This window comes from Hypanus sabinus, chromosome 4 (genome assembly GCF_030144855.1).
Source record: "Hypanus sabinus isolate sHypSab1 chromosome 4, sHypSab1.hap1, whole genome shotgun sequence".
NCBI classification, from domain to species: Eukaryota; Metazoa; Chordata; class Chondrichthyes; order Myliobatiformes; family Dasyatidae; genus Hypanus; species Hypanus sabinus.
In genome coordinates this window covers 83,730,337-83,753,096 of record NC_082709.1, presented here as the reverse complement: position 1 = coordinate 83,753,096, position 22,760 = coordinate 83,730,337, and the positions used below count along the sequence as shown (strand labels likewise).

The window sequence follows — 22,760 nt, the reverse complement described above, 5'->3', positions numbered from 1 at the left end:
CAGCCTGTAAGGAATTTGTACGTTCTACGCATGGTTTCCTCCAAGTGCTCTGGTTTCCTCTGACATTCCAAAGACCTACTGATTAGCAGGTTAATTAGTCACAAGGGTGTAATTGGGCAACACAGGCTCATTGGGCTGAAAGGGCCTGTTACTGTGCTGTATCTCTAAATGAATAAAACCCAGAGGAACTCCACGTGGTCACAGAAAGGTCATACAGACTCTGTACATGCAATGGCATGAATTAAACCCTGATTTTACAGTTAGCGCTGTCAAGTGTTGCGATAACAGCTACAGTGCCATGAGGAGCTCGACTATCTATTGACAATGAACTTTTCCACTTTAGTGTTTTAAAGTTTAAAGTAAATTTATTATCAATGTACATATGTGTCATCGTATACAACCCCGAGATACATTTTCTTGTGAGCACACTCAATAAATCTAATACCATAATAGAATTGATGAAAGACCGCACCACCAGGGTGGACAACCAGTGTGCAAAAGACAACAAACTGTGCAAATACGGAAAAAAAGAAAATAATAAATAAGCACCAGATATTGAGAACATAAAGATGTTTAGTCATTGAAAGAGAGCCCATGGGTTGTGGGAATAGTTCAGTGAAAGGGCAAGAAGTTATCCCCTTAGGTTCAGGAGCCAGTTGGTTGAGGGGTAATAATGGTTCCTGAACCTGGTGGTGAGAGTCCTGTACCACCTTTCTAATGGCAACAGTGAGAAGAGAGCATGTCCTGAGTGGGGGTGGGGGGGGGGGGGGTCCCTGATGATGGATTCTGCTTTCCTGTGACAGTCTTTCATGTAGATGTGCTCAATGGTGGGGAGGGCTTTACTTGTGATGGACTGGGCCGTATCCACTACTTTATGTCGGATTTTCCATTTAATGTTTCTATACCAGGCTGTGATGCAGCCAGTCAATATACTTTCCTCAACATATTGGTAGAAGTGTGTCAAAGTTTTAGATGACATGCTGAATCTTTGCAAATTTCTAAGGAAGTAAAGGCGCTATTGAGGTTTTTTCATAATAGACTTATTGCCTTGGGCCCAGGACAGACCCTCTGAAATGATAATGCCAAGGAATTTAAAGTTGCTGACCCTCTCCACCTCTGATTCCGGATGAGGGTTAGCTCATGGAACTCCTTGGTGTTGCTGACATTGAGTGAGAGGTTGTTGTTGTGGCACCACTCAGCCAGATTTTCAATCTCCTTCCTATATGTTGATTCCTCACCACCTTTGATTCAGCTTATGACAGTGTTGTCAGTGTCACCAGCAAACTTAAATATGGCATTGGAGCTGTGCTTAGCCTCACAGTCATTAGTATAAAGTGAGTAGAGCAGGGGGCTAAGCACACAGCCTTGTGGTGTACCTGTGCTGATGGAGATTGTGGAGGAGATGTTGCCAATCCTAGCTGACTGGGGTCTGCAAGTGAGGAAATCAAGGATTCAATTGCATAAGGAGGTATTGAGGCCAAGGTCTTGAAGTTTATTGATTAGTTTTGAAGGGATGATAGTATTGAATGTTGAGCTATGGTCAATGAAGAGCATCCTGATGTTTGCATCTTTGCTGTCCAGATGTTCCAGGAGTGAGTGAAGAGCCATTGAAATGGCATCTGCTGTGGACCTGTTGTGCCGGTAGGCAAATTGAAGTGGATCCAAGTCACTTCTCAGGTAAAAGTTTCATCACCATCCTCTCAAAACACTTCATCACAGTGGACAGTAAGTGTTTCTGGATGATAGTCATTGAAGCAGTTTACCACGTTCTTCCTAGACACCAGTATAATTAAAGACTGCCTGAAGTAGGTGGATATCGAAAGTGAGAGGTTGAAGATCTCTGTGAGCACTCCAGCCGGTTGATCAGCACAGGTCTCTAGTACCTCATCTGGGCCAAATACTTTCCATCGGCTCTCCTTCCTGAAGGATGCTCTCACATCAAAATCCAAAGTGAATTTATTATCAAAGTACGTGTATGTCAGCATCTCCAACACTGGAATTCATTTTATATATTTATTTATTGAGATACAGCATGGAGGCCCTTCCAGCCCTTTGAGCCGTGCTGCCCAGTAACCCCCTGATTTAACCCTAGCCTAATCACGGGACAATTTACGATGACTAATCAACCTACCAACCAGTACATCTTTGGACTGTGGGAGGAAACCCACATGGTCATGTGGAGAACGTACAAACTCCTTACGGGCAGCAGTGAGAATTGAGCCCGGGTCACTGGTACTGTAAAGTGTTGTGCTAACCACTACACTACCAGGCCGACCCAAAAGAAGAGCCACTCCTTCAAGCCGTCTTGCCGTATAAATGAAAGATTGCACCAACTTGGATGTTCAACCAGTGTGCAAAAGACAACTAATTGCAAATACAAAAACAAAGAAATAAACATTAAAAATATCGTGAACATGGCTTGAAGAGTTCTTGAATGTGAGTCAGAAGGTTGTGGGAACATAACAATGATGTGGCAAGTGAAATTGAGTGACATTATCCCCTTTGGTTCAAGAGCCTGGTGGTTGAGGGGTAATAACTGTTTCTGAACCTGGTGGTGAGAGTCCTGAGGCTCCTGGACCTCCTTGCTAATAGCAATAGCAAGAAGAGAGTATGTCCTGGGTGGTGGGGGTCCCTGATGAAGGATGCTGCTTTCCTGCGACAGTGTTTCGTGTAGATATGCTCAATGGTGGGGAGGACTTTCTTTATTTGTGATGGACAGGGCCATATCCTCTACTTTACGTAGGATCTTCCAGTTGATGTTTCTATACCAGGCTGTGATACAGCAAGTTAATATACACCCCACCACACATCTATGGAAGTTTGTCAAAGTTTTAGATGTCATGCTGAATCTATGCAAACTTCTAAGGATATGGAGGTGCTGCAGTGCTCCCTTCATAATAGCACTTGCATGCTGGGTCCAGAACAGGTCCTCTGAGATAATAGCACAGAGGAATTTTAAGTTGCTGACCCTCTCCATCTCAGAGACTGAAATCAGGATATTTGGGAGCTATGGGAGTTCATGATGATTCCTCCATGTTTTGACATTCATAGTGAGCATAGAAGGCATTGAGCTCACCTGAAACCAAAGCCCTGTTGTCACCTCTTTCACTTTGTAGCATTGAAGCCCTGCCACAGCTGTCGAGCACCCTTCGTTGATTTAGTCCAGAATAACCTTTGTGAGTTAGCTTTTTGGAGGATCAGGTACAATCTCTTGTAACTTTCTTGGTTGCCAGACTCAAATGCCTCTGATCTGGCTCTCAGACTCAAATGCCTCTGATCTGGCTCTCAGACTCTGAATCTCGTGGTACATCCAGGGATTCTGGTTGGGGAACTCTACAATTCCAACAGAGCAGAACTCATTGGACACTTAAAATCATTGAATTAGAGCGCATGGATGAGGCCTTCTGCCCAATTCATCCATGTCATCCAAGGTGCCAGCATGAGCTGGTCTCGATTCCCTGTGTTTGCCTACATCCATCTAAACCTTTCCTATCTGTGAACCTGTCCAAGTGTCTTTTAAATGTTGCAATCATACCTTTCTCTACCACTTTTTCTGGCAACTTGTTACCCATGTTCACCAACCTCTATATCGAAAAACTTGCCTCTTGGACTCTCAATGTTTCCCCATTCATTTGAAGCCAATACCCTCTGCCTTGGGTAAAAGATTGTGTTCACTTACCCCTGTCTCTACTCCATATGATTTTACAAATATTTATAAAACTGCCCAAGTATAATACAGACACGATGAACTGAGTGGGTTTTAGGGTTCAGAATCAGGTTTATTATTACTGATATATCCAATGAAAGTTGTTTTGCAGCAGCAGTACAGTGCAATACTTCAAAAAATACACAAGATATAAAAGAAAAGGTGCAAAATAGTGAGGTAGTGTTCGTGGACTTCCCAAAAATCTGATGGTGAAGTAGAAGAAGCTTTCCAAAAATGTTGAGTGTGACACACTCTCAGCCTCCTCCCTGGCAGTAGTGGGTCGAGGGCGTGAACTGAAAGTGAGGGTCCTCCATGATGGATGCTGCCTTCCTGAGGCACTGCCATTTGAGTATGTCCTCCACAGTGGGGAGGGTCATGCCCATGCTGGAGCTGGCTGAGCTTGCAACCCTCTAGGTGGCCCCTCCATGCAACCAGTCAGACTGCTTTCTGCCCTGCATCTGCAGAAATTTGCTGGTCTTTGGTGACATACCAACTCTTCCTAAAACTGCTCATGAAATATCGCTGCTGATGTGCTGCCTTCATGATTACATCACAATTTTCCTATCGTGACAGGAAATGTTTGGCATAGAAAACATTTAAACCCATTGTTTCAGCTCCACTCTGAAACAAAGATGCTTGATCTATTCTCCTTTTCCAGCACTGAGTTTGTATCACTCGATTTGAGGACGATATTCTCCATTGTCCATTGGTGGGTCCTCGGTGACTGTCGAGGTCGATCAGGGAACCGCCTATTCTGGTGCAGTGTGGGCAAGAGTAAGTGGAGACTATGGTTAGTGGTTGTTTTTTTTTGTTTAGTCTTTCCTTTATAACTGTCGCTTGTTCTCTGTGGCACAGTGGAGGTCGTTCTTGTGTAGCACAGCTCCCTCCTGGACAGATTTCTTCCAGGTGTATCTTTTGAGTACACTGTCTTCCTCATTTTTAATGCTGAATTTCTTCAGGCTGATTTTGAGATTATCTTTGAAGCTTTTTCTTTATCCACTGGGGCTTACTGACCTTCCGTCAATTGGAAGTGAAGGATCTGTTTGCCTGGTGGAGATGCGAGTTTGGCATCCGATCGGAGTTGGTGTTGCTCTGTCCTGGTGGAGATGCGGTCAATGTTGGCCTCCTCCAGTACACTGCTGTTAGTGTGTCTGTCGTTCCAGCTGATCCTCAAGACTTTTCATAAGGACCTTTTGTGGTGGTGTTCCAGGGCTTTTGGTGCCCACTGCGGATTGTCCACAATTCAGCTCCATAGAGTACCGTAGGAAGGACAACTGCTCTATAGACCAAAGGTTTTGTTTGGTCGTGTAGGTCGCAGTATTCAAAGATTCTTCCTTAATCTTGCATAGGCTCCACCAGCACTACTGAGGCAATAGCTGATTTCTGAATGTAGTTCTGCAGGTTACAGTCTTTTCTTACCCACACACCCAAGAACTGTTTAACTGTTCACCAGCAGTGAGTACTAGATCCCCACTACAGGATGAAATATTTTTCCTCCCCAGCAAGCGTTCTGCTGGGGAATCTCAGTTGGTCGAGTAGCATCTGTGGAGGGGACAAACACAAATTGCTCAGGAGCTCAGCAGGACAGGTAGTATCTGTGGAGTGCGATAAGCAGTCGGTATTTCAGGCTGAGACCCTTCATCAGGACTAGAAAGGTAGGGGGAGGAAGCCATAATAAGTGGGGGGGAGGAGGAGTGCAAACTAGCAAGTGATGGGTGATATAAGGTGATGTGAAAGGTGGGTGGGGGACGGAGATGATGTGAGAAGCTAGGAGGTGATAGGTGGAAAAGTTTAAGGGCTGAAGAAGGAAGAATCAGAGGACAGGAGAGTGGACTGTGGGAGAAAGTGTAGGAGGAGGGGCACTGTGTGGGGAAGGAGGGTGAGAAGAAGAAAGGGGATGAGAGGGAAACCAGAATAGGGAATAGAAAAAGGGAAAAATTGAGGTGACGGGAGGCTCCTCCCAGAGGGCAGACACAAAGACTAACATCAACTCAGTGAAAAGCTTCCTTTGGTCTGCTCAAACTTGTTGCCCTGCCTGCAGGGGGTAGAAATCACAGGAAGTTAGAGAAATTGATGTTAGTGCCTACCCTGATGGAATATGAACTACTGCTCCTCCAACCTTAGAGTGGGTTCATCGTGACAGTAGAGGAGGTCATGAGCCGACATTTCGGCTGGAGACTGAGTCCTGATGAAGGGTCTCAGCCCGAAATGTCGACTGTTTATGCTGCCTAACCTGCTGAGTTCCTGCAGCATGCTGTGTATGTTGTTCTGGATTTCCAGCATCTACAGAATCTCTTGTGTTTATGATTTCAGGAAAGATTGGATATGCTAGGTTGCAACAAAGTAGATGAAGGGTTGACTGAACAGAGCAGTGTGGATAGGGTCAAATCTTTTCGGGTATCAAAACAGACCATTGGTTTAAGTTGTGAAGAAATTTTAAAGTGAGGCTGAGGGTAAGTATTATTACATTGTGGCTGATATCTGGAATCGTTGACAGGAGGTATTGGAGTCAGACACATTTATTTTGTTTACCAGACATTTAGACAAGTCACTTACATCAAGGATCAACTTTCTTCGCCATATACATTTACATGTATTAGGAATTTGCTGTGGTGTGTTGTTGGTGCAACATGTAGCAAAAATTAACATTCAACGATTACAGAAAACACTGAATTGCACAAAATTAAGCTAAAAGTTAAAGTAAGGATATGGAACAAAATGTATGTAACTACTAGCATGTACGTAGAATGTAAACAGTATTATAGAAAGTGCTTTAAAATCTTTGCAGCGCAGTGACTGAGGTAGTAGAAGTTTGTGGGGTGCTAACTAGAATGGTTGATCAGATTGACTGCCTAAGAGGAAAAATCTTTTAAGATGGTGTGAAGTTTTTGTTTTAATAGTCCTATAAGGGAGCAGTTAGAAAAGGCATGAAATTTGTTGTTTTGCAGCAACAGTACAGTGCAATACAGGGTTGTCCCCAAGTTGCGAATGTCTGACTTACGTGCAACTCTTACATACAAACGGCCTGCTATAAAGCCTATTATATTAAGAATTTGTTGGCTTGAGGAAAGAGAACGCCGTCTGCCATTTTAAGTCAGATTGCGTTGTCGTTAACACTGTATTGGGTGTGTAACTTTGTATTTGTCTTAAATTTTTCTTAGCAAGATTCACCCTGATCCCCCTTTTCCAGTCAGCACCGCACCCACTTCTCCCATTTAACTTGTCTCAGTGCAGGTGGACTTTAGGGCCCGGGGGAGCTCAGGACCCGCCACCCGCGGCTGCTGCTGAATACGCAGTGTTTCTGTTCCATTGAGGGTAAATGATCACGATTGAAAGTAAAGTGGAAATAATAAAGCAATTGGAAAGAGGTGAAATGCCATCGGTCATTGGAAAAGTGTTAGGCTACAGTCAGAACAATTTTAAAGGATAAAGTGAGAATAATGGAGTATGCGAAAGGCCCTGCCCCAATGAAAGCTACAATTATTACTAAGCAATGCAGTGGTTTTATTATTGAAATACAGTACATATGTTTCTTAAATGTTTTATATGCATTGAAAGGTAAAATATATACTAAGACAAACGCTTGACTAACTGATGCTAAATAATACCGGATGCAGCTGTTCCAATTTATGTATTTAGGAACGGAACTTGATCGTAACCTGGAGACTTCCTGTACATAAAAAAATTGCGGTAAGAAATATGTATAAAAAAATTTAATAAGTTGTGCAAAAATAGTGAGGTAGTGTTCATGGATTGGTTCATTGTCTGTTCAGAAATTTGCAGAGGTGAAGAAGTTGTTCCTAAAATGCTGAGTATGCATTGTCAGGCTCTTTGTACCTCGTCCCTGTTGGTAGCAATGAGAAGAAAGTGCATCTGTAAAAACGTGCTGGAGTCTTTGGTGACAGGATGAGTAATGTACGCACACACAACATACTGGAGGAATTCAGCTGGCTAGGCAGCATCTATGGAAAGGAGTAAATAGTCGGCATTTTGTGCTGAGACGCTTCATCATTATTGGAAAGAAGAAAAGAGGTCAGAGTAAGGAGGTGAGGGTAGGGGAAGAAGAAGTACAAGGTGGTAGGTGATAGGTGAGACCGGGGAGAGGGGAAATTAGTGAAAGACTAGAGAAGGGGGAATTTGATAGGAGAGGATTGAAGACCATGGAAGAAAGGGAAGGGGAGGAGCACCAGAGGGAGGCAATGGGCAGGTAAGTAGATAAGGTGAGAGCAGGAAACACGATTGGGGAATGGTGAAGGGGGAGAGGTCATTACCCGGTTAGAATAATCGATATTCATTCCATCAGGTTGGAGGCTACCCAGACAGAATACAAGGTGTTGCTCCTCCAATCTGAGTTTGGCCTCATAATGGCAGTAGAGGCCATGGACTGACATGTCAGATTGGGAATGGGAAGTATGGGTGGCTACCAGAACTTTTTCCAGCAGAACTTCTCTTTCTTTCCTGACTTGACGAATAGTCTCAACCTGAAAGAATGACTGTTGACTCTTTTCCATAGATGCTGCCTGACCTGCTGAGCTCCTCCAGCATTTTGAATTGAATTTTGGTTTATTGTCATTTAGAAACCACAACTGCAATGCAGTTAAAGAATGAAACAGGGTTTTGCATCTAGCTTTCCAGCATCTGCAGATTTTCTCGTGTTTGGCAGACTGCAAACTATGTCTTTTTCTGCTGACCTGACAGTTTGTTGTAGTGTTCATATACAGGTGTCCCCGCTTTACAAATGTTCGCTTTACGCCACTTTGTTTTTATAACAGACCTACGTTAGTAAGCTGTTTTCGCATTGCAAAGAGGATTTTCGCTTTTACAAAAGTTATTCCCATATAAATTAATGGTTCTTCGCTTTACACCATTTTGGCTTAAGAAAGGCTTCATAGGAACGCTCTACCTTTGTAAAGGTGGGGGGGAGAGGGGGATGCCTGTATTGTGAGAGGGTGCTGCACCAAACCTGTTGGTAATGGCTAATGTGAGGATGCATGCTGATAGCATTGCTCCAGTAGGTTCTGGGGAAGATGAAATTTTAACAAGTACCAGAAGTAGTACATTATCTACCGAATTTTTTGGTTCATGAAGGAGAAGTGGTTCTCCCGCTGAGGTCCTGTGAAATAATGATGCCCAGGAACCTGAATGTTGAAACAATGCTAACTGTAGAGTTGTTGATGATGAGGGCGTGGAGAGGAGTCACAGTTTTTTCCTAAAATTGATATACATTCCGAGGTTTTAAGGCATTCGGCTCCATTGTTGACAATAGAGGAATATAGTTCAAATCAAGCAAATAGGATTAATGCAGGTAGGCAAGAAATATAGCGTGCATCTGATGGACTGAGGTGCTTATTTCACATACAACTCTATCAGTGGCTTTACTATTCATAGAGCCATATAACACGTTCGGCTGGTGGCGTAGTGGCATCACGGCTGGACTTGGGGGGCAAGAGGTCCGGAGTTCGAATTCAGCCGGCTCCCTTACACACTCTCCATGCGTGCCTGGGTTGAGTGTCAAGCTAGCGACTCAACCTCGTAAAAAAACCTGGAGAGGGATGGGCTCCACCAGGTTTCAGATGCCCATGACACGCTGTACGATGAGCAATCACCAAAAAGATCGGTGCAAAAAGCTTGTCATGATGGCACCCGGACAACTCCACCAGGAGTTAAGGGTGCCCACGCACACGTAACACTGCGGTCCAGAAACAGACCCCTCAGCACATCTGGTCCAGGCCAAGTTATTATTCTGAAGAGCTCCATTGAGATCCATCCAAACCATAACCCACCCATCCATATACATATACATTGAAATTTCTGTTAAATGTTGAAATCCACCACTTCCGCTGGCAGGTTGTTCCCCAATTTCTCCCTCTTTGATTGAAGAAGTTCCTCTTCATATTGCTCAAACATTTCACCTTTATCCCTTAACACATGATCTCTTGTTCTAGTCTCACCCAAGCTCAGTGAAAAAGCATGTTTGCATTTACCTTATCTATGCCTCTCATTATTTTGTCTACCTCTATGAAATCTCCCTTCATTTTGCTCCGCTCTTAGGAATAAAGTCCTAACCTATTCACCTTTTTCCTATAACTCAGGTCCTCAAGTCCTGGCAGATTTTCTCTGCACTCTTTCCTGTGGGTGACCAGAACTGCACACAACACAGTACTCCAAATTAGGCCACACCAACATCTTGTACAACTTCAACATAACTTTGCAACTCCTTTACTCAGTATTTATGAAGGACATTGTGCCAAAAGCTCTCCTTGCAATTCTATTACCTGTGGCACCAACTTCAAGGAATTGTGGGTGTGTATTCCATGCGAGTCCTACCCGTTTTTCCTCCCAAAGTGCAAAACCTCACACTTGTCAGCATTAGATTCCTTCTGTTCTATTCAGCTGTCTTCCCCCTTCCTTTCCAAAACTTAAACATAGAAACATAAAAAAATAGGTGCAAGCATAGACCATTTGGCCCTTTGAGCCTGCACCGCCTTTCAGTATGATCATGGCTGATCATCCAACTCAGAACCCTGTACCTGCTTTCTCTCCATACCCCCGATCCCTTTAGCCACAAGGGCTATACCTAACTCCCTCTTAAATATAGCCAGTGAACTGGCCTCAACTGTTTCCTGTGGCAGAGAATTCCACAGATTCACCACTCTCTGTGTGGAGAAGTTTTTCCTCATCTCGGTCCCAAAAGGCTTCCCCTTTATCCTTAAACTGAAGAAGTCTAAAATGTCTGAAATGTCGACTATTTATTCATTTCCATAGAGGCTGCCTGACCTATTGACTTCCTCCAGCATTTTGTGTGTGTTGCTCTGGATGTTCAGCATCTGCAGAATCTCTTGTCTTTAAATTCCATCTGCATTTTTTGTTAGCTCTTTTTCCCAGCTGGGTAGATCCTGCTGCAAACTTTGATAGCTTTCCTCGCTACATCCACAATCTTGTCATCTGCAAATCTGCGAGCCAATTTACCACATTATCATCCGAAGCATTGACATAGAAGACAGGCAAGCCAGAAAGTATTCCACAGCTAGTGGCCTGCACTTCAGCTGGTATTGTACCATAGGCAATGTAGTCAGCACTCAAATTGCAATATGATGACCAATGAATATTGTGTGTATTTGCTGCTGGTTTAGTATTGTCACATTTACAGTGAAAAGCTTTTGTTTGTATGCCATCCAGGCGGATCAAGATGCATACATCGAGTTAGTACAGATATTTACTAGGAAAACAATGTGTAATGTGGTGTTGCAACTACAGAGGAAGTGCAATACATTTAAACAATACAAAGTACAAGGGCCATGACAAGGTAGATTGAGAGATCAACAGTTCATCTTTACTGTTTAAGACATCTGTTCAAAGGTCTGATGACAGTACAATAAAAGGTGAGGTTAAGAGTCCCTTAGGGACTATTCAATAGTCTTATTATAGCAGTATATAAACTGTTCTTGAGCCTGGTGCTATATACTTTGAATCTTTGTTCTGCTACCCAATGGGAGAGGGAGAGAGAGAGAGAATGATTGATGAAGAAGGGCTTCTTGATTATTTTCGCTGCTTTTCCGAGGTGACAGAGGGGAGGGTGGTCTGAGTTTGACAAGTCTCTGTAGTTTTAGTCAGGCTTTGGGCAGAGCAGTTGCCATACAAAGCTGTGTTGCATAATTTGTCTCAGCCGAAAACACAGTCTGCTTACTCCTCTCTATGGATGCTGCCTGACTTGCTGAGTTCCTTCTGCATATTTTGTGTTATTCAAGATTTCCAACATCTGCAGACCCTCTTGTGTTTACGTTACTTTCTACAGTGCCTTTTAAAAAGTTAGTGAGGATCATAGATGTACAGTATGTATAATATGAAGTCTTTCCTATGTCTTTACACTTGATCTATCTTGGTGAGTGAGGAGTCTGTTTAGCAAACAGACTTCCAAGAAGCAAGATGAGTAGGCCCTCCAAACCAGCGACTGCAGACTTTCTCGTGGTTACTGTAGACTCAAGGACTCTACAACTTGTGTTCTCGGTATTATTTATTTATCTATTTATTATTATTTGTTTTTGCTGTATTTGCATAGTTATTCTTTTGCACATTGTCATTCTTGTGTGTAGCTTTTTGTGATTTTTGTTGTATTTCATTCTGTTATGAATACTTGTATGAAAGTGAATCTCAAGGTAGTATATGGCGACATATACTTTGATAATAAATTTACTTTGAATTTTGAACTTAATGATAAACATTGGAGCTGAATTAGACCTTTTGGCCCATTGTCCTCGTAATTTGATCATGGCTTGATTTATTTTCCCCCTCTACCCTATTCTCCTACCTTCTCCTCATAAGCTTCGACTCCCTTACTAATCAAGAGGTCTAGAATACAACAGCAGGGATGTGATGCTGAGGCTTTATAAGGCACTGGTGTGGCCTCACCTTGAGTATTGTGCTCAAGTTTTGGGCTCCTCATTTGAGGAGAGATCTGCTGGTATTGGAGAGGAGGTTCACAAAGATGATTCCAGGAATGAAAGGGTTATCGTATAAGGAACGTGTTTGATGGCTCTGGTCTGGTCTGTACTCGCCAGAATTTAGAAGGATGAGGTGGGATCTCAGTGAAACCTTTCCAATGTTGATAGACCTAGACAGAGTAAATGTGGAAAGGATGTTTCCCATGGTGGGAGAGTCTAGGACAGGAGGGCACAGCCTCAAGATAGCGAGGTGTCTGTTCAAAACAGAGATGCAGAGAAATTTAAAGAGCAAACATAAGGAAATCTGCAGATGCTGGAAATTCAAACAATGCACACAAAATGCTGGTGAAACACAGCAGGCCAGGCAGCATCTATAGGGAGAAGCACTGTCGACATCAGGACGAAGAGTCTTGGCCCGAAACGTTGACAGCGCTTCTCCTAGATGCTGTCTGGCCTGCTGTGTTCCACCAGCATTTTGTGTGTGTTGCAGAGAAATTTCTTCAGCCAGGGGGTGATTAATTTGTGGAATTTGTTGCCATGTGCAGCTGTGGAGACCAGGTCGTTGGGTATACTTAAAGGCAGAAATTGATAGGTTCTTGATTGGACATGGCATCAAAGGTTGCAGGGAGAAACCTGGGAAATGGGGTTAAGGAGGAGATTAAAAAAAGGGATCAGCCATGATTGGTGGAGCAGACTTGATGGGCCAAATGGCCTAATTCTGCTCCTATGTCTTGTGGTCTAATCAAGAGCCTATGAACCTCCGCTTTAAGTATACCCAATGTATTAGCTTCTACAGCCGTCTGTGGCGATAAATCACCTCTCTGTGATCTAGCTTCCACCGCGCCCCATTGACACCCTCCCGTGCAGTGCTCCTTCAGCATTTACTGAGACAGGAGCCGTCGTCTTTCACATGAGGCAAGGCATGTGCTGCTCACCTATCTCTCGAACAATGACTCTGAGATAGCTCTGATAAGCATGATCTTGAGCAGGTTTGTAAGTTCATGCTGTACTCATGTTTAAATATGCCTATACTGCACTGTGTGTGTCTAGCTTTCCTCAGGACTGTTCGGAGAGCTGTGATCTTGTCTTTGGAGCGCACCACTCTGTTAAGGTCTGGCTTTGATTGGGCAGATTAATTGCTTTACAATCATGCAGGAGCCTCACAATAGCACCATTAGCACCTGATAGGGCTGAGACTTGAGATATTCAGGCATATCTGCTCACACATGCACGCACGTTAGTGAAACCTAGAGAGACCCTGAGAATGGACCCTGAGAAGATGTATGCCTACTATTCCAATGTGGCTTGATGTATGCTGACTCAGAGACCCCTGGCAATGGCTTGGCTGGAAGAAACAGAAAGTCCTGAGAGGTACCCAAGTCAAAAGACTCGACCGTGCAGAGCAGTTTACTCCATCAGATGGTTCACAGTTGTAAGTGCCTGCTGCTCTTTGTTTATAACCTCAGGTTCAGAATCAGGTTTAATATCACTGGCTTGTCGTGAAATTTGTTGTTTTGCAGCAGAAATATAGTGCAATACATAAAAAACTATAGTCATAGCATTTTTAAAAACTATTAATTACAAACTCTAGCCTCGAGAGCTTTGATTGCTGGCATAGCAAGCACCCAGAATCTGAATTAGGTTTATTATCATTGACTAAACTGTGAAATTTGTAATTCATAGTATATTTAATGCATTACACTGTACTGCTGCCGCAAAACAATGAGAAATCTATATAAAATCTCGTGCAAAAAGTGAGCAAAATTAGTGAGATAGTGTTCATGGGTTCATTGTCCATTCAGAAATTGGATGACAATGGGGAAGAAGCTGTTCTAAAGCTGTGTGTGTGTCTCTGTCTCTGTCTCTCCCTCCCTCCCTCCAGGCCCCTGTACTTCCTCACCACTGGTAGTATTGAAAAGAGGGCATTTCGTGCTTGGTTATCAAATCTGTGAGCTACAAATCCTTTCTCCTCCCTCAGTTACTTTGGAACAGCTCTTCAACACCTTTTTTTCACCCTCTGCCACTTTTTCTTCACAGTCGACAATACCTCCTGTTTTATTGAGCACAGAAGTGGCAGAGGGACATGAAAACATATCAAATATTATGTATGTATTGTTATTTCAATTCAGAAAAGTGTGAAGTGATAGATGCTGCCTGACCGGAGTTCTTCCATCATTTTGTGTGTTCCTTTGGATGTCCACCATCTGCAGGACCTTTTGTGTACAGAGTTAATGGCAGGTTGATAGAGTTCTTCAAAAGGCATATGGGGTGTGGGTCTTCATTAGTCGCATTGAGTTCAGGAACCACAAGTTGTTGATGCAGCTCTATAAAGTCCCGGTTAGACGACACTTGGAAGTATTGTGTTCAGTTTTGGTCCACCTATTAGTTCAAAGTACTAAAATTCAAAGTAACTTCATTATCAAAGTCACATATCATCTTATAACACACACACACACAAAATGCTGGAGGAATTCAGCAGGCCAGGCAGCATCTATGGGGAAAAAAAAGTACAGTCGACATTTTGGGCCAAAACCCTTTGGCAGGACTGGAGAAAAAAAGCTGACGAGTAGATGTGAAAGGCGGGGCGGGGGGGGGGGGGGGGGGGGAAATATATGTCATTATATATGTGAGATTCACTTTTTTGTGGGCATTTATAGTATATACAGTAGAATCAATGAAAAACTGCACACAACAAAGGCGGGTAAGCAACCAACATGCAAAAAACAAACTGTAAATACAGAGAGGAAAAAATACAAAATAATAAATAATGAGAGCATAAAATTGTAATTTTCTAAGTCTAAAATTGAGTTAAAAGTCAATCCATAGGTTGTGGAATCAGTTCAGTGTTGGGGTGAGTGAAGTTATCTTGCCCCACAATGTCCTGGTTCAAGAACCTGATGGTTGAGTGGTAATAGCTGTTCCTGAATCTGGTAGTGTGGGTCCCAAGGCTCCTGTAACTCCTACCTAAAGGTGGCAGCAAGAAGAGAGCCTGGCTTGGATGGTGGGAGTTGGTGATAATGGGTGCTGTTTTCCTGCAACAGTGCTGCTTGTAGATGTGCTCAATGCTGGGGAGGGCTTTGTCGTGATAAATCCACTACGTTTTGTAGGTTTCTTCATTCAAGGGTACTGGTGTTTCCATATCAGACCATGATGCAACCAGTCAATACACTCTCCAGCACATGCCAAATCTTCGCAAACTCCTATGAAAGTAGATGTGTTCCTGTCCCTTCTTTGTAACAGCACTTAAAGTGCTGGGTCCAAGACATCCTCTGAAATGATAACGCTGTGGAATTTAAAGCTGCAAACCCTCTCTGCCTCTGATCCTCCTGAGGAAGTCTGGCTCATTGACCACAGAAAAAAGAAATGAGATCTATAATCAGATCCTTGGTCTTGCTGACATTGAGTGAGAGGTTGTTATTGTGGCACCACCACAATTTTCATTCTCCCTCCTATATGCTGATTCCTCACCACTTTTGATTCAAACAACAACAGTGGAGTTGTAAGCAAAGTTAAAATAAGGCACCAGAGGTGGGCTTAGCCTCACAGTCATAAGTACAAAGCGAGTAGAGCAGTGGTCTAAACACACAGCCTTGTGGTGCACTTGTGTTGATGGAGATTGTGGAGGAGATGTTTTTGCCAATCTAAACTGACTGAGGTCTGCAAGTGAGGAAATTGAATATCCAGTTGCATAAGCAGGCATTGAGGCCTGGCTGCTTATAGATTAGTCATGAGTGTTGAATATAGAGCTGTAGTCAATGAAGAGCACCTGATGTATGCAGCTTTACTGTCCAGATGTTCTGCGGTTGACTGAAGAGCCTATAAAATGGCATCTGCTGTTAGTCTGTTGTGATGGTAGGCAAATTGGAGCGGATCCAAGCGGCGTCATTAACCTCTCAAAGCACTTCATCACAGTGTATTATAGATTTATAGGAAGGATGTGGCAGCTTTAGAGAAGGTGCAGAGGGGTTTTACCAGGATGCTGCCTGGATTAGTCGTGTCTCTTATGAGTACAGTTGGCCCTCCTTATCCGTGGATTCTGCATGCACGAATTCAACCAACCGCAAATTGTGAAAACCCGGAAGTGCTCTTCCAGCACTTGTTGTTCGAGCATGTACAGACTTCTTTCCCTAAACAATGCAGTGTAACAACTATTTAACATAGCATTTACATTGTGTTAGGTATAAGTAATCTAGAGATGATTTGAAGTATACGGGAGGATGTGCATGGGTTATCATGGAATGGGCTTTAAAAAATCGGAAGTTCTCTTACTAAGTAAGTCGAAACAGGTACATCCGGTAGTATTTAGCAACACACACAAAATGCTGGTGGAACGCAGCAGGCCAGGCAACATCTATAAGGAGAAGTGCTGTTGACATTTCGGGCGGAGACCCTTCGTCAGGAATGTTTGTCTTAGTATATAGTATATATTTTACCTTCCTATGCATATAAAACATTGAAGAGCGTATGTTTCAGCACCGGGCTCGGGAACAGAAATTCTCGGGACTCAGGACAGATCGCTCCCTGGTGCGCTCTCCACCATGCTGGAGTGATGTGGAGGATCAAAAACTCAAAACTCAATAATTAAACCACTGTGTTGCTTAGTAATAATTGTGGCTTTCATTGGGGCAGAGCCTTTCTCACTTTACCCTTTAAAGTGGTTCTGATCGTTGACTGACAGAGCCTAATGCTTTTCCAATGACCGATGGCGTTTCACCTCTTTCCAATTGCTTGATTATTTCCTCTTTATTTTCAATCGTGATCGTGATTATTTTCATGAATGGAAACACTGCGCATTCAGAGCTCAGGCCGGCGCTGGGTGCTGATGTCCACCTCACTGAGACAGGTTAAATAAGGTCTGGGGTTTCGCTGGGTCCTAAAGTCCACTGGATTAAGACAAGTTGAATAAGGGACTTGAACATCCGCGAATTTTGGTATCCGCGAGGGGCCCCAAAACCGATCCCCCGTGGATAAGGAGGGCCAACTGTATAGGTTGAGCGAGCTACGGCTTTTATCTGTGGAGTGAAGAATGATGAGATTTGGTAGAGGTGTATATAAAGATAAAAGACATGGAGTGGACAACCAGAGACTCCTTCCCCAAGCTGGAAATGGCTAATTTTAGGCGGTTTAATTTTAAGGTGACAGGTGGAAAGTATAGGGGGAGCAGTGTTAGGGTAGGCTTTTTATACAGAGTGGTGGGTGCACGCAATGCCCCCTGCCAGGGGTGGTGGCAGAGACAGATATATTAGGGACATTTAAGGAACTCTTAGATATCACAAGATCACAGGACAAAGGAGCAGAAGCAGGCCATTCGGTCCATCGAGTCTGCTCCGCCACTGCACCATGAGCTAAACTATCCTCCTGTCTAGTTCCAATTTCTGGCTTTTTTCTCCATATCCCTTGATGCCCTGACTAATTAGATACCTGTCAGTCACCTCCTTAAAAACTCTCAATGATTGGGCCTCCACAGCTATATGTGGCAACGACTTCCATAAATCCACGACCCTCTGGCTGAAAAAATTTCTTCTCATCTCTGTTTTAAATGGGTACCTTCTAATTCTAAGACTATGACCTCTTGTCCTGGACTCGCCCACCAAGGGAAACAGCCTTTTCACATCTACTCTGTCCAACCCTTTCAACATTCGAACTGTTCCTATGAGATCCCCTCTCATTCTTCTATACTCTAATGAATGCAATCCAAGAGCCAACAAATGCTCCTCATATGTTAGTCCCTGCATTTCAGGAATCATCCTCGTTAATCTTCTCTGAACTCTCTCCAACATCAGCACATCCTTTCTAAGAAAGGGGGCCCAAAACTGAACACGGTAATCTGCACACAGACATGAACGTGGATGAAAGAAGAATGGAGGACTGTGCGGCAGAGAAGGGTTAGATTGATCATGGAGTAGTTTAAAGGCTCAGTACAACATCATGGGCCAAAAGGCCTTTACTGTGCTTTTGCACTTTGATGATCTGTCTGCTTTTACCCTCCCCTTGCAATCAAGTCCTTTGTACCATGTCTTCCTCTTGTTTGCTGTACTTACACGTTGTCTGAGTGGTACAAAGCAACCCATGCCCCTCTGAGTAGCTGCTCTTTTTAATATTACACTCATGTATATAAAAAGCTCTGCATTTCTGTTTTCTGCGCATAAATGAATTGTCTTCCAGTGAATTTATTATCTCTATAGACACTACATTTGTAGCCCTGAGAGGATCAATTTAAAAACATTTCTCACCTGTGTGCTGATGGATTGGTATCTAATTCACAGCTAATTTACATTAGACTTCCAGTTCTCACACTGACTTCAGGAAGTTAAACATCATTGTCTGTAACATTTGCTTTCCTCAATGGGACTCAGCCATCAAACAGATCTTTACCACCACCCCCCTTTCAGCAGGGATTTCCTTGTCTGTCTATCCTTCCCAGCTGGCTCTTATCCCTGCAAGCACTACACTTCTGATGAAGGGTCTCAGCCTGAAACATCAGCTGTTTACTCTTCTCCATAGATGCTGCCTGGCCTGCTGAGTTTCTCCAGCATTTTGTGTGTTGTTTGGATTTCCAATATTTGCAGACTCTCTCTTGTTTGTGAAGCACTACACCTGCCCATTCATCTCCTCCCTCACCTCCATTCAGGGCCCCAAACAATCCTTCCAGATGAGGCAAGACTTCACCTGCAAATCTTTTGGGGTTGACTACTGCATCCAGCGCTCCTGATGTGACCTCCGTCATATTTGTGAGATCCGACGTCAATTGGGATACCATTTTGTTGAGCACCTCAACTCCGTTTGCAAAAAAGCACATGTTCTTGCTGGCCAGCCATTTCGATTCCCCGTTCCAACATATTGGTCTACTCTGAGGTTAGAGGAGCAACACAGCATATTCTGTCTAAGTAGTCTGCAACCTGATGGCATGAAAGTTGAATTCTCCAACTTCTGGTAATTTTCCCTTTCCCTCTTCTTCAGATCCCCATTTTGGCCTATTACCTTTTCTCCTCACCTGCCCCTCCTTCCCTTTCTCCCATGGTCCACTCTCCTCTCCTATCAGACTCCTTGTCCAGCCTCTTACTTTTTCCACCTATCACTTCCCAGCTTCTTACTTCACCCCCCCCCCCTACTCACCCACCACCGTATTTTGGCAGCTTCCCCCTTCCTTTCCAGTCCTGATAAAGGATCTTGGCCAGCAGTGTCGACTGTTTATTCATTTCCATAAAGGCTACCTCACTTGCTGAGTTCTTCCAGCATTTTGTGTTGCTCTGGATTTCCAGGATCTACAGAATCCCTTTTGTTTATAAAATACTTCCACCACATCCTGACCATAATTTCTCCTCTTTTAATTTGTGCATTTTCATGTTAATTATAGTTGTCTTTTATTTTTCACGTCTATACATGTACAAAGGTATTTGTGAGTCCCTGTGTAGGATTCTGTAGAGGTTAACTTGCAGGTTCAGTTGGTGGTGAGTAAGTCAAATCCAGTGTTAGCATTCATTTTGACCAAAATATAAAAGCAAGGATATAATGCTGAAGCTTTATTAGGCTGCACTTGGTCAGACTGCACTTCGAATACTGTGAGCAGATTTGGGCCCTTATCTGAGAAAGGATGTGCTGGCATTGAGAGGGTCCAGAGGGGGTTCTCAGGACTGAATCTGGAATGAAATCGTTAGTAGTGGAGTTTAGGATAATAAGGTGCAGGGTGGAATCGCATTGAAATATTGAAAGTCCTCGATAGAGTGGGTGTGGCAGAGCTGTTTCCAATGGTGGGTGAATCTGGGATCAGAGACTGCAATATCAGGATAAAAGGATGTCCCTGTAGAAAAGAGATGAGGTATTTCTTTAGCTAGAGAATGGTGAATCTGTGGAATTTATTGTCACAGACAGCTGTGGAGGCCAAGTCATTGAATATATTTAAAGTGGGGGTGGATGGATTCTTTATTAGTAAGGGTGTCAAAGGTTATAGGGAGAGGGCAGTAGAATAGGATTGGGGGAGGTCATGATGGAATGGTGGAGCAGACTCAATGGACTGAATGGCCTAATTCTGCTCCTTTGTCTTATAGATGCTTATACAGTCTGCTTTCGAATGTTTCTTCCCAGCTCCTCTTTATTTTCTACTTCCTTTCTTCTGAGCAATGCCTTGATTTTGGGAGTTGGGAGCATGTTGCCTGATTCAGATAGGTGTATGATCAAGTATACTGTGTATAACAGCATCCTCTCACAAAACTACAGCAAACCAGTAGAAAGGTCATCGGCTATGGTCTACCATCATTGCAAGATTTGTATGTGTCCAGGACAAAGTAGCAGGCAGTAAAATCATAGCAGACATTACCCAGTCTGAATACTGCCTTCTCCAGAAGCTCTCTTCCAGAAAGCACAATGGGGTATTAAAACTAAAACTTCAAGCCATCTTAACACCAGCAGTTAATCTGAACAAAGCTCAAAGTAAGTTTATTATAAAAATCTGTATGTCACCATACACTACTCTCAGTTCATTTTCTTGCAGGGTTTCACATTAGAACAAAGAAATTCAATAGAATCAGTGAAAAACTTTACATGGACCATTCTAGTTCTCCCCCTAACCCCTCTCCACCATCTGTTATCCCTTTCACTGCATGACACTAGACACTTTAAACCACCTTTAATAATGCTGTTTACATAGTAAGTACATGCTGGTAGTTATGCACATTTTATTCGATATCCATTCCTTAACCTCTAACTTTATTTTTGTATCATAATTTATTCTTTATAAATGTTGAATGTTGTAATACATTCAAAATGCTGGAGGAACTCTGCAGGCTGGGTAGCATCAATGGAAAAGAGTAAACAGCTGACATTTTGGGCAGAGACCCTATTACTTTGATTTCCAGCATCTGCAGATTTTCTCTGGTTTGTGAAATGTTGAACATTGTTGCATGGTGTGACAACACGCCACAGCAAATTCCTAATGTCCTAATGTGTGTACACTTTATTAGGTACACCTATACATCTGATTGTTAATCCAAATATCTTGGCAGCAGTTTAATGCATAGAAGCATGCAGACATGGTCACGAGGTTCATTTGTTGTTCAGACCAAATGTCAGAATGGGGAAGAAATAGCTTTGACTGTGGAATAATCATTGTTGCCAGACGGGGTGGTTTGAGTACCTCAGAAACTGCTGATCTCCTGGGATTTTCAGGCACAGCAGTCTCTGGACTTTGCAGACAATGGTGCAAGAAATAGGTGAAAACGTCTTGTTGATGAGCGAGGTTGGAGTAGATTTACCAGATTGGTTCAAGCTGAAAGGAAGGCAGCAGTAAATCAAATAGTAGTGTTGTGCAGAAGAGCATCTCAGAACTCACACGCTGAACCTTGAAGTGGATGGGCTACAGCGGCAGAAGGCCATGAACATACACTCAGTGGGCATTCTGTTAGTACAAAGTCAATGTATGGGCAGAAGGGATTAGTTTAGTTAGAGTAGTTTGGCATAGGTATTGTGAGTTAAAGGGCTGGACCCTGTGCTGGACTGTTCCATGTTCCAGTAGAGCAGTCCGAGGCAGTACCAAAAGAAATGCCAAAGTGACATAATGGAATACAGTCGGCCCTCCTTATCTGCGAATTCAACCAACCGCAAATTGTGAAAACCCGGAAGTGCTCTTCCAGCACTTGTTGTTTGAGCATGTACAGACTTCTTTCCTTGTCATTATTCCCTAAACAATGCAGTAAAACAACTATTTTACATAGCATTTACATTGTATTAGGTATTATAAGTAATCTAGAGATGATTTGAAGTATACGGGAGGATGTGCATGAGTTATCGTGGATCGGGATAAAAAAAATCAGAAGATCTCTTACTAAGTACGTAGGAACAGGTACATCCGGTATTATTTAGCGTCAGTCAAACGTTTGTCTTAGTACATAGTATATATTTTACCTTTCTATGCATATAAAACACTTAAGAATGTATGTTTTAGCACCGGGCTCGGGAACAGAAGGACTCGGGACAATCGCTCCCAAGTGCGCTGTCCACCGTGCCGGGTTGATGTGGAGGATCAAAAACCCAAAACCCAATAATCAATCCACTGCGTTGCTTAGTAATAATTGTAGTTTTCATCGGGGCAGAGCCTTTCTCACTTTATCCTTTAAAATCGTTCCGATTGTTGACCGACGTAGCCTAACACTTTTCCAATGACCGATGGCATTTCACCTCTTTCCAATTGCTTTATTACTTCCACTTTGTTTTCAATCGTTATCGTGCTTATTTTTGTGAACAGAAACACTGCGGATTCAGATCTCTGCTGCTAGGTCCTAAGGTCCACTGCATTGAGACAGGTTAAATAAGGGACTTGAGCATCTGTGAACTTTGGTATCCCCGAGGGGTCCCGGAACCAATCCCTCGCGGATAAGCAGGGCCGACTGTAATTGAGAGAGGTACTCTTAATGGGCCCCCGCCACCGAATTACACCTATGTGAGCAACAAACTGGAGCACCTGAAGGAAAGACACAGTCATAGGGAGAATAGATAAACTTCTTATAGTGGTGGGAATTGAGCCCAGGTCGCTGGTGCTGTAATAGCATCACCCAGTTAAGGTATGAGAATGTGGTAAGCGATATGAAAGACTGATACCCTGCTCAATTTATTGTCTC

The 22,760-nt window shown here is 43.2% G+C and overlaps 1 protein-coding gene across 11 annotated transcripts in view; it reads left to right on the top strand.

Moving 5' to 3' along the window:
• Positions 1-22,760, top strand: part of stk11ip (serine/threonine kinase 11 interacting protein) — a 130,078-nt gene that overhangs the window by 6,208 nt on the left and 101,110 nt on the right. For 3 of the 11 annotated variants that reach the window (XM_059967565.1, XM_059967566.1, XM_059967568.1), the window contains exon 2: positions 7,346-7,396. The exons of 3 other annotated variants lie outside the window; for them this stretch is intronic. In XM_059967565.1, the coding sequence (XP_059823548.1) occupies positions 7,346-7,396 (51 nt within the window). 5 more of the 11 variants (XM_059967570.1, XM_059967571.1, XM_059967574.1 and 2 more) reach the window with 4 other exon arrangements.